This window comes from Crocodylus porosus, unplaced genomic scaffold, assembly GCF_001723895.1.
Source record: "Crocodylus porosus isolate Cpor-Errol unplaced genomic scaffold, CroPor_comp1, whole genome shotgun sequence".
Classification (NCBI taxonomy): domain Eukaryota; kingdom Metazoa; phylum Chordata; order Crocodylia; family Crocodylidae; genus Crocodylus; species Crocodylus porosus.
The window spans coordinates 35,901,608-35,916,664 of NW_017728906.1; the positions used below are offsets into that span (position 1 = coordinate 35,901,608).

Here is a 15,057-nt window from a genome sequence, read left to right on the forward strand (position 1 = left end):
CATTTAAAATTCAAACAAAGCTTTAAGTGCAAATACTGTTTAAAGAAGGCAACAGCCTAACAAGGACTTGTAAGTAAGGGAATTGTCTGTTTGAAAAGGAAAGTTCAGGCTTAAGTCACAATTTCAGAATGATGTTGTTGCACAAGTATCCACGGGAAATTAATTTAGTTATTTTTCACATAATCAAGTGCATATGGAAGTGTAAATGGATAACTTATTATTAAAATCTTAAGTGTTAATGTTTTGAGATTACACACCTGTAAGCAATCATTGGCACTGGTTTCTTGTAATGAAGTTTGCATTTTTCACTCAGACTGGACCTGTCTTGCAGTAATTATGGCTGTTTCCACCATGAGACCAGCTCTATCTGTACATGATTTGGTAGATTCTGATAGTTTAAAATGCTGGTGCTTCAGACATCTTAAATTATGCTAGAATGCTGCTGATATGCAAATTAAGATTCTTTGGATCACTGTTATATAGCCCCTCAGACTTGATACAGATGAAATGCTTGGTATTGTTGACGCATTTAAGAAACTGGGGTTTTTTTTTAAATTGTAATGATGGAGATCAGAACTACCTACTTTAATGGTCATTGAACAGTATCCAGGTTCTAACACCAAACACGCAGTAAAACATTCTAGAGGGTTAGGTAGCCACATCGGTACCAGAGCCGCTTAACTAAGATAAGGGTATCCTGCAGACTGTCCAATTAGTTTTAAAGCACTTCTAGTAGGTGTAGAGTTCATTCAGAATGGAATAAGGTGACAAGGTACCTGTTAAACAAATGGGTTAGTCTGAATGCTGCCACCGTTATCATGCCCGATTCAAAACCACATACCGATTTTTTTTTTTTAGCTGAATAGCATGTCAAAAGGCAAAAGCTGTTCATGTTTGTACTCTGAAGACAAATTATTCAGCTGATCTTATCAAAACTAATTCCTTCTAGTTGCCAGATCTGCTTCCTGTGAACTTTAGGTAAGTAAAAATAAAGTGAAATTTTGACTTTTAAAAATATTAGCACTTAAATGGGCACTACGTGAATAAATATAGCAAGATTCACAAAAGCAGCAGCAGATATCACCCCAAAAATTTTTAGAAGTGATCCCAATACAGTTTAATTAAACATGGACTCTACCTTAACCTCAAAGAGCAGAACATTCAAGATGGCTTAGTTTAAAAAGTTTATTTTAAAAGCATAAAATGAAGATGTTTCAGAGCTGGAAAACAGCTAGTGATCTCACTGGACAATTTAAAATATTTTTCTACCTGAGGTTGCCTTACCAGTGCTGTTATGTACTAGTTCTCACCTGTTACATCCAAGGAGGTTTTGCAAGTAGGCTACATGTGCAGGAGACCACAGTGGTTTGGGTTAGCTCAACAGCAGCTGTAGAGCACTGATGAAACAACAGCTAGTCCTGCTCCATCAGCTAAAATAATGCACTTAGGGCTTCCAAGTATATGCATAATCTTTCATTTCTAGGAATCTTATAGAAGACTTCCCCAATGCTGAAATCCCAGCCAGTTGGTCCAAGGTTTTAGGATGTAGTCCACATCTAGTAAGGTCTGTGCATATTTCCTGTGAAAAATGATTCACAATAGGTATGTAACAGTGAATTGTGCTCAGTACCCATTTCTCTGCCTATGAGCAAAAAATGTTGAATAGCTGTAACTGTCATAGGGACTCTAGTTTTAAAGCTATCAGTATAATAAAAGCCCTCTTCCGCTGTTGTGACTACCACCACCCACAATGCCATTGACTAAACATGATCAGTAAAGTGGTAGATAACTAAGCATTCACTAATACATCAAGGGAAGAGCAGCAGTAATAAAAATTATTAATCCTAACTACTTGCCTTATGTAAGATCCTCTCCATGTCAAGCCTAGCGTTAAACACTGCTGTGGGCTCATGGGCGTACAATACAGCAGAAAAGGCTCCCTTTTGGGCAGATGTGAGCAGCATTGTCAATGAGTGCAGGGAATGAGGCATGACGGGGCCCATGATCTCCAAACTAAATATATCCTTATAACTTGAGTGAACCTGGGTTTTCACGTTTATACTTCGAGCCTAAATACAAGACAAGGCAATTAGTATTTGATCCATCTCAACTGACATCTGCCCTTACATTTGAGTAATGGTTTGAATTCAAAGTGGTCAAAACAAGTTAGAGATCTTACCCATTAATAATGCCTTAATAGGCATGGCTATTATTTGGTCTTTATAGTACAGTTCCACTCCCAGCTCATACCCACTATTAGTATGCAGGAATTCTACTGTCTGGTACTGCAATTGCACATTCAAAAGGACAGATTTAGGCAGGCAGAACAAACAAGTAATAGAACTGGGTTGCAACGTCCTGATTAGTAGCACAATTGCAAGATGGGGCAAGTTTTTCACATCCTACCTAAAATGAGGAATTCCAACACAGTCCTAGAGATCTGACTAGATCAGGGATGGGCCAGATCCAGAGGATCTTTGTTAGGGGCTGTGGTAGGTCCTTCAGTCCTGCCTGGCCCAGGTACCATCTGGCCTGTGGCATATCTCACTGCCCCCTGGGCATGCAGCAGGGCTGGGGCAGCTTTACCTGGGCCGCCTAGAAAGGCAGTCCAGCTGCAGTGCCAGCTCCCAGCCCCATGGTACTGGTGAGGACTCATGTGTTGGCCTGACCTGTCTGCCCTGCCCCTGCTCCAGACTCACCCACCCATACTGAGCAGCAAGTGACCAGGCAGCAGCTGCTGCTCAACACATGGGGAAAAGCAGCCCCTCCCCTTCACTGCTGCTGGTCACCTCTTGTTGCAGCTGCCCAAAGCCTGTGCCCAGGCTGCCTGCCAGTCCTCTGCACTGCCATCGCTATCCTGCTGGGCAGCCCAGGTAGTGGTGCTGGTGGCAGAGAAGCTTCAGGCTAGCCCAGGCACAGGCTCTAGGCAGCTGCAGCAAGAAATGCCCAGCAGCAGTGAAGAAGGGCTGCTTTTCCCTACACATGGAACAGCAGCTTCTGCCCAACAGCTGCTCGGCATGGACAGGTGGGCCAGACCAGGCATAGAGTAGGCTTGAGTTTGGGGCTGCGCTTGAAGGTTCTGGCTGGTACACTCTGACCAGGGTGAGTTCAGTGGGCCAGGAGCTGTTGGGTGGGGGAGCTCCCCAGAAATGCCTATGTGGTCCACAGACTGAAGTAATTGTCCGTCCCTAGACTAGATCCTCAGTTCTGTACAGTGGAAACGGTCAAGGTGAACACCTGAACAACTGTATTAGAAATAGGAAAGGCTACATGTTTAACCCCTCATATCTCAAGGTTAGACTATACAACCAAATCTTCGTGCCCAAAACGGACTTTCCAGCAGAGGTGATTTGCAATTAATATGCTAACCCAGTCAAGCTTTAACAGCATAAGTGTTCACCCTAGCAAACACCTACAAAGGAATGAGGATAACCTTGCTTAGACTGTATGTATATTAGACATCAAGTAAAGAAACTTGTAACTTATTTTCTTCACTGAAAACTGACAGTTAAGTTGCACAGTGATTACTAAACCCACTCCTACACTATTTACCTTAAGTGTTTGCATTGTTGCACCTCGAAAAGCAACTGGCGACAACAGCGTTGGTGGAAGCCCAGCTTGAGGACCTGCACTGGCCACTAAACTCTTGCAATTTATCAAGAAGTTTAGTAAAGTGAATGTGTTTATTCCTCGCACCAGTGCCAAAGATTCGGGCTTATGATCCATTTGCACCTCATGTTTTTCTTTACAGCTATGTTGGTAAGTCAAAGAAATAAAATGCAGAAAGTTTATCGAGACACTAGATCAAGAATAAGAGCCACATAAGAATTCACTGAAAAAGTTGTTATGCTAATAAAGAGTTTTGAAGAGCAATGAACTAAAAAATAGCTTAAACTTAACCCTTGATTTCACTGAAGCCAGTCTGTTTTCCAGATTTTAATACCTGCAGTTATTGTCTTTGGCATCTCGAAGATGATCATACTGATCTGCTGTTGCTAACATGGATTTGAGTAAATACAGTAACTGCTACAGATCAAGACTAGGTTCTCCCCTGCATTTAACCAGATGAGGGAGTCTCGTCCTGAATTCAAATGCCAAGGCTGGGAATGGGGCAGGAGATCCTGTGCTGCCTGGCTGGGGCTCATGGGGCAGAGTAAGGAGAGTATGGGAGGACACCTTGTGCAGGGGAGAGGAAGCACAGGGGAGCTCGTGTGGTGTAGGAAGTGCAGTCCAGTGCATGGCCTGAGGGCAGCACCGAGGTGTGTGTGTGTGTGTATAGGGGGTGGGGAGTACAGAACAGGGTTGAGGGTAGTGACAGGGAGACCACACAGAGGCAGGGGAGCTACTCCTGCTTCTTTGACTCTGACCTAGCCAAGGATGGAGCTGGAGTTGCTATTGCTACCTGGTTGGGGTCAAAGCCAAAGCTGCTGCAGGGTAATCAGTAGCAGGGTGGGGGAGGCAAGTGGCCAGGAAGTCAGGGAACAGAAGTGGCAAGTGCTAGGCAAAATTTTCCATGTATAGAATCCAATTACTGGGGGGAAGGGAAGGGGGGGGGGTCCATCTTAAACTCAAAGTCATCTCAGATTTGGCAAATACAGTATATAGCTCAAGGCTGTCCAACTTCTAAGCATCCAAGGGCTACGTACATGGGTTGCAGCAACAGGAGCCATACTAATGAGCCATGGGCCTCCAGACTGCACAGGCACCTCCTACATCTTGCCGACTCCCCTGGTGCTGCAAGCCATGTTGTGCCAGCCCCTGGGAGGGGCAGGAAGTGAAAGCTGGAGGAAGAAGGGGGAAGTCTAGAGACCCCAGCTACATCTGCTGCTGGTGGAGCAGTTTGTGGGGGGGGGGAGAAGAGGAGGGGCAAGCTGAATGGGATTAACCCCTTGTGGGCCACATGCATCCTGCAGGCTGCCACTTAGATACCCCTGACGTTGGAAACGGGCAAACAGTGCCCATATTTAAGAAAGGGAAAGTGGAGGATCCAAGGAACTACAGACCAGTCAGCCTTGTCTCAGACCCTGGAAAAATCATGGAGCAGGTCCTCAAAGAATCCATTTCTAAGCACTTGGAGGAGAAGAAGGTTATTAGGAAGTCAGCATAGATTCACCGAGGGCAAGTTATGCCTGACTGACCTGAGTGCCTTCTATGATGAGATGACTGGCTCTGTGAATACAAGGAGACCAGTGGATGTGATATACCTTGATTTTAGCAAGGCTTCTGATACGGTCTCCCACAACATACTCACAGGGAAGATAAAGAAATACAGGCTGGATGAATGGACTGTAAGGTCAGAAAACTGGCTGAAGCATCAGGCTCAGAGGGTAATAATCAATGGCTCAATGTCTAGTAGGCAGCTGCTATCAAGGGGAGTACCCCAGGGGTTGGTGCTGGGTTCAAAACTCATCCTGGCCAGTTTTGTTCAATGTAGTCATCAGTGATTTGGAAGCTGGCACAGAGTGCACCCTCACCAAGTCTGCAGGTGACACTAAGCTGGGTGGAGTAGTAGATACACTGGAGACTAGGGCTAGGATTCAGAGTGACCTAGACAAATTGGAGGATTGGGCCCAAATGAATCTCATGCAGTTCAACAAGGACAAGTGCAAACTCCTGCACTTAGGATGGAAGAAACCTAGCCACCGGTACAGGCTGGGATCCGACTGGCTGGGCAGCAACTCCGCAGAAAAGGACCTGGGTGTTATAGTGGACAATAAGCTCAGCAGCAGTGTGCCCTTGTTGCCAAGAAGGCTAAATAACATACTGGGCTGTATTGGTAGAAGTGTGGCCAGTAGGTCAAGGGAAGTGACTAATCCCTTCTATTCAGCACTGATGAGGCCACATCTGGTGTACTGTGTTCAGTTTTGGGACCCCCCCACTACAGAAAGGATGTGGACAAATTGGAGAGAGTACAGCAGAAGGCAACAAAAATGGTTCAGGGGTTGGGGGACAAGACTTATTAGGAAAGGCTGAGGGAACTGGTCTTATTTAGTCTGCAGAAGAGAAGACTGAGAGGGGATTTAATAGCAGCCTTCAACTATCTGAAGGGGGGTTCGAAAGAGGATGGAGTTAGACTGTTCTCAGTGGTGGCAGATGACAGAACAAGGAGCAACAGTATCAAGTTGCAGCAAGGGAAGTTTAGATATTAGGAAGAATTTTCTCACTAGGAGGGCAGTAAAACACTGGAACAGGTTACCCAGAGAGGTTGTGGAAACTTCATCCTTGGAGGTTTTTAAGACCCAGCTAAACAAAGCTTTGGCTGGGATGATCTAGTTGGAGATAATTCTGCTTTGAGCAGGGGCTTGCACTAGAAGACCTCCTGAAGTCCCTTTCAACCCTAATTTTCTATGATTCTATATCCTGTATATCCTGAAACTCAAGTAAAGGATACAGTTTGATAGAAATTGCATCTGGTTTTTTAATCTTGTCTTGAACTCCCATCTCCTCAAGCCAAGAAAAACTTTCTTCTTCATCATCACTCACTCCTTGTTCCCTAGGAAATACAGATTCAGGCTGTTAAGGTGGCAATAGTCCACATCAGCATTTACTAGATTAAAACATCAAGACACTTCAGACAGATTTATTACATACTCTTCATCTTCAGTGTGCTTGCCTACTCCAAAATTCTTGGCAACCTCTGCTTCCAGGTTTGTCTCAGAACTTCTCTGCTTTCTGTCTCTAGTTTCTTCTATGAAAGGTAAAGAAAATTCTATACCTTGGATGGAGAAAATAAGCAAATGAATGATTATATACACACTTTGCATGCCAAATGAGTTTGGTAGGTTAGTCAAATGTAAGCTCCATCTTACCTTCATTTCTCATGGCTTCTCTTAAACCTCTGGTCGTGGGTGAAATGACTGCTGTGATACCATCACTTCCTGCAAGGCCAGCCGCACGAAACAGCACAGTAAATTGGTAGGTACAAACATAGAAGTAGGGACAAAGCTTGGCTTTGAGCAGGTTATACAGGGAGGTAAAACTGACGGACCTGCAAGTTGGTAAAATATAGTTACAGTGGTTATTTCTATCTTTAATTCCTCCTCACCACCTGCTAAATTCCTACCAGATCTGTAATAATTAAATGCTCTGTGAAACATTACTCATTTGTAGGATTTTGTTCGGAACACGCACCTTGCCACAGTCAAGGTTGAAAAGTAATACCTTTAACAGTGACAGCCAGATTTTCAAGTGTGCTTGGCATCCAGCATAGAGGTCTCTTGATAACGTGGCCCTGAGGTGTGCTGAGACATCTACTCACAACATGTGTGAAACAGTAAAGGCAGCCTGCTAGTAAATTTTTAGAAGCTGCTGGACATGGAGGGGCATTCGGCACAATAGTCTTAACTTCACATATTTAAGGTGGCTGAAGAATTTGAGAGAGAAAAAACCTTCTTAGGTCTGCTTTAAGTAGCCATCAAAAAGGGTACTTTATTACTAATTACTGTTCTTCAGGTTTCCTCTGTACATTCCCTGGAGCTGCAGAACTCCCATGGGAGGCCTGTGTCAGGTTGGGGGTGACAAGTGAGAAACTGCATGCATCTCACTGTCCAATTTTCAAAGGGAGAATACCTGCAACCGTCTCATATCCCTCTCTAAAGCTGTAGAAGCCTAACACAAAGCACTCCAAGACAGAAGGAAAGGGATAGGGACAGCATGCTGAAGAAGTTCTGCTGTTATGTAGCCTCTCGTGCTCAGAGAGCTTTGGGCAGTCTCACTTGTGGGAGATTCATAACCAATGGTTCATCAAAATACAAGTTCACAAGACAGGACTGCACCTACGTGGGCAAAGTGCAATGTTAAATCCAGGAAGCAGTATCTGGAAAGCGTTTAGCAAACTTCTGCTATAAATCTCTCCTTCAAGACAGCCTGCTTCAGGCCATGGACAGGCATTACATTTGTACGTCTCCCCAGGACTATGCAAGATATGGAGGGCATTCCCCTGCAGTGTGAATCATCCCGGGGAGACCTGAGACAGCTTAAGTAAATGGTGCCGAAGCTTCCTGCTTCTTGCAGAATCTTGGGTCTCCCTGGACTGTGCAAGAGGTGGGGGGATGCCTAGGGGAAGGGATGAGAAAGGAGACCAGTGCTCCCCTGCAAAGTGGGGAAGCTGTTCTTGCAAGTTGGTACTTTTTAATCACATGCAACAAATAACCTAGACAATAGTCTTTTCCAGATAAAAGTGCATTTACACTTGCATTGTGTAGATGGGCTAGCAGCAGCAGACAGATTTGAGCTGGTGCCAAGGGAAAGGATAATGAATACTCAAGTAACAAGCTGGGAACTTTTTATGCTGTTACCAAAGCTACTGACACTTATGCAGGCAGTGCTGGTTCAGTCTTTGGTCCTACTTTTGATTTGAGCAGTAGCACCAGTTAAAGGACGTGTTCTCAAAAATCAGATAGAAGGCCTATGATATAAAGGCAATCTGATCCCAGAATAACCAGGTGCATCTTGGGTCTAGTGTCAGAAACCTTGGCAAGGAATCTAATGTTTGTACTTCTGAGGCTGTTGCTACAGATATACGAGATGAGCCTAGAACATCACACATCTCTTCCCCTTCTAGTAAAAGGAGCAAATGTGCATCAAATTGCACACCAGCTTAGTGAGCTAGTCTATTTCAGATGCAGAAGGCACCAGACAGATGTTGGTCTCTGGTATAGACAGCTGAAAGAAGACATACTTCTTTACACCCTTATAAGACCTATAGCCACAGCCTCCCAAGATGAGGGCAGGTTGTGGCAGTAATCCATCATATACTTCTATACTGAGAGAGAAGAGAGAAAAGCAGACAAGGGCAACTGCTTTTTAAGAAACTGCAACAAAGAAACAGGTGTCTGGAGAGTTGTTCCTCCTCAGGGTAGGATCACCCTCGTGCCAAACTCTCTCATGCACTTGCACCAGACACTGTTTTTCTAGTACAGCTCAACATTAGCATTGTTGGGCTACATGAATGGGAATACACAGAGGCCCATAAAGCAAACTTCCTTGCTGAAAGAATTTCCCACAGAAACAATGGATAAAAGTTCTTCAATCTAACTTACCATTCACTCATTAGAACTTGTTGCAGTTCTTCATCATGTGACCAAGGATTAGCCTTTCCAGCTATTTTCCTATCTGCTCCAATCCGAGGGAACAGCTGCAGCCATGGCAGTGAAGGGTGAAGCCAATAAATAAGACTTTGCTGGAACGCACAGCGAAGCTCTGTGGACAGCTTTGGTTCCTAGATTTAAATTAACACCCGATGAGATCAGTAATGCCTCATTTGCAAGAGAAGGGAATACTGATAAGGTCTTAAACACTTTAAAATACCAGTTTACCTACACTGTTGAATAACCCCAAATCAGAAAACTCAGCAGCTGAGAAACTGTGCCACAGCCAAGAAAGGGAAAAACTCTGCTTCTTTAGTTTTTGCAAGTGAGGGTCACCTTTGTTTACATGAAGGAATCAGCATTGGTAAAGCCACAACAATTGCTCAATAAGGGCTATTCTCTATGCAGGTCAGTCTTTTCAATACTTTCCCCAAAATTCTGCATTACATTTAAAAGGAGTTTTCCTCTCTAAAACTGGACAAGGTACTCCAATTTCTTATCGCAGTTGTTGCCAACCTTGGCCATTTTCAAGGGACCCAGGCCAAGCTGCAGAAGGCCCCAAAGCCTGCTTCTAAGTGACCATAGAGTGAACCTTTGCAGATGTGACAACCAGCTTGGGCAGCAAAGTAAAGGAAGCAATCAACACGTCCAGCTAAACCAGTAATGAGGTCCAATTAACTACCAGAGCACAACACCCAAAAGGAAATAGTATAAGGGACCATACATTAAATGATCCCAATATACTGTATAACAGCTTTAACCCAAAATATTATTAGTAGTAATTGATACAACCAAATGTATTAGATATTATTTTGCTTTAAAAAATTTTGTCTTAAGATTCTCAGATAAGTTGTAAAAATAAAACAGCCTTGCCAGAGAAGCCCATAAATTAAGGTAAAGAAGAAACAGAACAGTGCTGAACAGCATTCTGCTATGACATAGGAAGGAAGGTAAAAAACCCTCCCAAGAAAATAAAGCAAAACTTTCCCAAGAAAATAATCTGAACTGACAACTTTCAAGAATAAGAATAAGAAACCTGGTTTGGTCCAGCTCCCAAAGTTTCAGTAAAACCAAAACATTTAAATAAAACCAATCAGAGAACATTTATTAGAATACTTATTAGAACCATTTATAAATATAGGGTATAGGCTGGAGGAAAATTTGGAGAATTAAATGAGACTTACTGCCGGCCTGCATGCCACCCTCCTCCCCACCTCTTCTGTCTCCCCAGCCAGTGCAGGTATGTGGGATCTACATTGTGCTGTCACAGGTAGCTAGATGGGACTTTGGGACAAGCATTTGTTTTTGTGTTTTGGGGTGTAAGCAATATAAGGTCAATATAAACCTGTCTATTGCCTCCTTTATCAGTAGTCAACTTGCAAGGTTACCTATAATCTGGGTCATACAGCCAGTAAAGGAAGACGACAGATTACCTGTATGCTTTGTGGCAGATTAACTTCTGTTGCTCTACAGTGCTGAGCAAACCCTTGTGCTTCTTCTTGAGCCTTTAAATGTTCTGCCCAAGTGAAAGGTTGGGAGGAAGTGAACAGAATTCGAGTTTTAATACTCCAGTCTACAGGAAATTCTGTACGTGGTGAGGAGGGGAAATCAGGTACAGGAACAGGTAAATGGTGATCCTTACAAAACAAAAACAATAAGTTAATGTAAGGGAAGCATATTTAACTTAAAAACTATCACCCCTTGTGTCACCCACTGACAGAGTTAGAGAAATATATTAACTAACCACTAAGCAGTTTCTTGTCCTTTCATCTAAAGCAGGGGCATTAAACGTAACGCGCCACAGGCTGCATCTGGCCCGTGGAACCACTCTATCCAGCCTGCCAAGCTACCAGCAGGCAACCAGAAGTTGGGGGCTATGGCCAGGAAGAATGGCTGCTGCAGAATCTGGGGCTTGAGTCCCAATGGATATGGCAATCAGCAGCAGGAGGGCAAGCAAGGGCTGATGCAACCTGGGCTGCCCTGCGGGGGCTTGGCCCATCACCACAGCTATGGCAAGCCACCATGTGGTCCATGCACTTCCCTACCTCCTTCACTGCTAGCCTTGCCCTTGACTTATGCTAGAGCCACCACCATAAGCCCTCTGCCAGAACCAGAGCTGCCACTGCATGCCCTAGCTCAGAGCCAGAACCATTGTGTGCCTGGGGCTAGATCTATTTCGCAAGGAGTCTGGTGGCGAGATCTAGCCTGGGGCACGAGGCAAGCTTAGCACTAGATGCTTAGATAAAAGTTGTCAACAGCAATAGGATATGGAGTAAGGCAGGCCATGGATAGGATACCCATATTACTAAATTCTAAGTTTTGAAATATAGCCAGTACATGAAGATAGTTGCAAATTCAAATGTTTATCTCTACTGATCTTGACAAAAGCACCCATTACAAACCAGTTCCTACCATGGTAAAAGTAAAAATGCCTAGTCTCTCGTGTTGTGAGCCATTCATGTGAATTTATGAAGTTCTGGGCCTTTATGCATTTATAAGTGCATACTATGAATTGTTAAAGTTCAGGGAAAGTTTTATAAGAAGACACAGAAACTTTTCTGTTGTTTTTGTTAAAACACTAGCTGAAGTCACTGTTTAAGTCAATATTATTTTCCAGCTCTAGTGTACTGGCAGCATATTCCTGGGATTGGATTGCAAACAGTAGATTTTTATCCAAATAAGTTGTTTTCACTGACATGTTAAGAGACTTTTGGAAGTATGCCTGTTCACTATTTTTTAAAGTGTACAGTAAGCTTTCATAGATTTCATAGACATTAGGGCTGGAAGGGACCTTGAAGATCATCAAGTCCAGCCCTGTGCCCCAGGGGCAGGAAGTCAGCTAGGGTCAAAGAATCCCAGCAAGATAAGCATCCAAGCGTTTCTTGAATGAGTCCAGAGTAGGTGCCTGCACCACTTGCAGACGGAATCTATTCCAGGCCTTGGGGGCTTGGACAGTAAAGAGATTTTTCCTTATGTCCAGCCTAAACCGGTCTTGGAGGAGTTTATGACCGTTAGTCCTTGTTATCCCTTGGGGCGCTCTGGTGAACAGACGTTCCCCCAGATCCTGATGCACACCCCTTAAGTACTTATAGGCAGCCATCAGGTCCAGTGGCTCTTAGCCTCTCTTCATAAGGCCTGTTCTCTTGCCCTCTGATCATGCATGTGGCTCTCCTCTGGATCCTCTCAAGCTTCTCGACATCTTTCTTGAATTGCAGAGCCCAGAACTGGACGCAGTACTCCAGGTGCAGCCCCACCAAGGCCGAGTACAGCGGAAGGATGACATCCTGGGATTTACTTGAGAAGCATCTATAGATGCAAGCCAGAGTTTTGTTTGCTTTACCAGCTGTGACATCACATTGGTGGCTCATGTTCATTTTGCGGTCAATCACAACCCCCAAGTCTCTTTCAGCTGTGGTGCTAGTGAGTGTGACACTGCTAGCCTATAAGCATGCTGTGGCAAGACCTACCCGCAACAAACCCGTGCTGGCTGTCCCTCAGGATGTTGCCCTCAGCCAGCTTATCAAGAAGAGTCTCTTTGATAATAGGCAGGTAGGAATTCCCATATCAAATCAGACCAGCACCTTCTCATTTGGTCATCACTGTTAGCAAGTGAATATTACCCAATGCAAGAAATACTTTGTAGGCAGCTATGCGATAGCCTGCTCTCCTGGGGAAAGGTTCTTCCTGACCCCTTAATATATGTTGGCTTAAACTTACATTTTCTTAAGCAGCAGCTCTATGAGCCTAAAATCTGGTAAGCCTCAAAAAGTCAGTCGCACCTGTCTTACCCCTAGCTAGAGTTGGTAAAGGTTGTGTGTGTTTTTTTTTCTTCTTTGTCGCATGAAAGACGAGTAACAACAGGGGGAGTGAGTGATTAGTAGAGAATGAAACCAGCAATACAAAACAGTGCAAGAGCCACAAGGTGGGTAAACTGAAAATAACCTCTTGTGTTCCAATACAACAGCAAGCCTGTTTTTAGTGGATGACAGCCTGACCCTGAGCTTCAAAGGCAGTTTAAGATAATTTCTGAGAATGTTTATGCTCTAATAAAAATCAACCCAACATTGAAATCAAAGCTAAAAACATTAAGAAAATGAAGTTCTTATGAGGACAATGGAATATTAAACACACCCAAAGGCAATAATTAAGGAGTCATACCTTTGTTAACGTGGGAAAATCTTCTTCCGAACACTCTTCTTCCAAGGTGGATTTAGTTTCTGGAAGAGGATCTAAGAGCTAAAAAAAAAGGAAAAAAAACCCCTGTTACTTTTAAAAAAGGAAGCACAAACTGAGGACTGAACCTCTGAGTGTCATTTCAAGGCTGACTTTTAAGTGAAACTTCAAGAAAAATGTTTAGAACTATCAACATCAACAGCGCACCCTAGAACATGTCACCCTCTGGTAGCATCAACAAGACGTTTTTTTACATACCCACACACTGAAGTTTAGAGGCTTTTCCAGCATTTGCTAGAAAAGTTGAAAATTTGAATTCCGAAAGCCTCTCTTCAATCTACTCAGTTGGTCTAATAAAAGCACATCTACTCAAAGAACCTCCCCTATTTCTACACGGGAGAACTTTCACCATCTTTTCTCCGATGCCGGAAGAAGGGCTCGTGTGCCCCAAAGCCTGCAATTAAAGATTTTCTTTTCTTTTTGCGAAAAATCTGATTGGCCCAATACAAGATGATCACCTCTGTCACTAGTGCCGAGCCCTGAGCACAACGAGGCTTACAAAGGAAGGGCAGCCTGGAGGCATGCCCCCCCCCCGACACGCACACGGGGTGGCACAGGGGCTTGGAGCCCCAGGGGGAGCCGCGCAGACTGAGGCAGCAGAGCAGAGGGGTCCAGTGCCCCTCGGGAAGGGGACGAGCGCCTGCGTATGCAGGACACCCGCACACGGACCGACGCCGCCCACTCCCGCCGGTACCTGCCACAGCGGGTGCGGGGCGCTGTCGCCGGGGGGGGGCTGCCGCGGAGCTGGGGCCGGGCGGGGCGCGTTGTCCAGGCTGGAGAAGGGGTTGCGCCGGCCGGGGAAGGGGCGCGGGCCGGGCTCCCCAGTGGGGCTGCGGGCGGCGGCAGCTGCGGGCGCGGCGGCCTCGCTCCTCCGCAGCCTCTTCCGCTTCAGCCGCAGCGTCTCCGGCGGCTTCTTGAAGCCGGGCGAGTAGCCGGGCACCGCAGCACACATGGCAGTGCAGGTCAGGGCCGCCTGCGGGCTGCGCCCTGCAGATCTGGCGCGCAAACCGGTCGGCCCCGCCCCGCCCCGCCCCCAGGGGCTGAGCGCAGAGTGGAAGTGGGTGGCGGGAGGGCGGCGGCCCCTGCCTCCGGCTCCCGGCACGGCAGCCGCGACACTCGCTTACGCGCCAGCCCCTCTGGCTTGAACTCCTGCGACCCCCACCCCGCTCGGCCCGTGCCCTCACATCTCAGTCGACTTAAAATGGCGACTTCACCAAAAGCCCGGGGGCTTAACGAAGGAGCACTAGGTCTACACACTTCTGGAAGGCGGATTTATACCGGGCATCAGGAGAACCTGCTTCACAGCCCGTGTCCAGGGTCTGGAACAGACTGCCCCCAGAGGTGGGGCAAGCACTACCTCTGGGCTCATTCAAAAGGCGTCTGGATGTTTATCTTGCTGGGATCGTTTGACCTCAACAGACTTCAAAAGCCGTGGTCTCCATGATTTCCGGAGGTCCTTTCCAGCCCCTAATATCGATGAGATCTATGAAGTCCACTCAAGCCAGGCTGCAGTGCGCACATGTACAACTCCCTGAGGTTGTGGCAGCCATACTGTGAGCAAAGTCGACTTAACTAATACAACTCAAGAAAATACAGGCTGCTATTTAGTACTTTGGGTGTAGTAACAGTAAGTGCTGTAGGGGCTCACATGGACACCCCCCTTTGGAGGTATATTATCTCATGCCACATTTGAGCCAACTCTGCTCTACATAGGTATATATGCTCTGACAGTTAA

General features: G+C 45.5%; 1 protein-coding gene across 1 annotated transcript; it reads right to left on the bottom strand.

Moving 5' to 3' along the window:
• Positions 1–233: 233 nt before the first annotated feature.
• On the bottom strand, positions 234–14,313 carry DONSON (downstream neighbor of SON). The gene is made up of 10 exons (XM_019528880.1): positions 14,017–14,313; positions 13,248–13,325; positions 10,523–10,726; positions 9,042–9,220; positions 6,810–6,988; positions 6,592–6,715; positions 6,392–6,493; positions 3,553–3,751; positions 1,857–2,069; positions 234–1,579 (listed from the first exon to the last, which is right to left on the bottom strand). Exons 1-10 carry the CDS (start codon positions 14,272–14,274, stop codon positions 1,445–1,447), a joined length of 1,671 nt encoding a protein of 556 aa, XP_019384425.1. The 5' UTR covers positions 14,275–14,313; the 3' UTR covers positions 234–1,444.
• Positions 14,314–15,057: the final 744 nt, after the last annotated feature.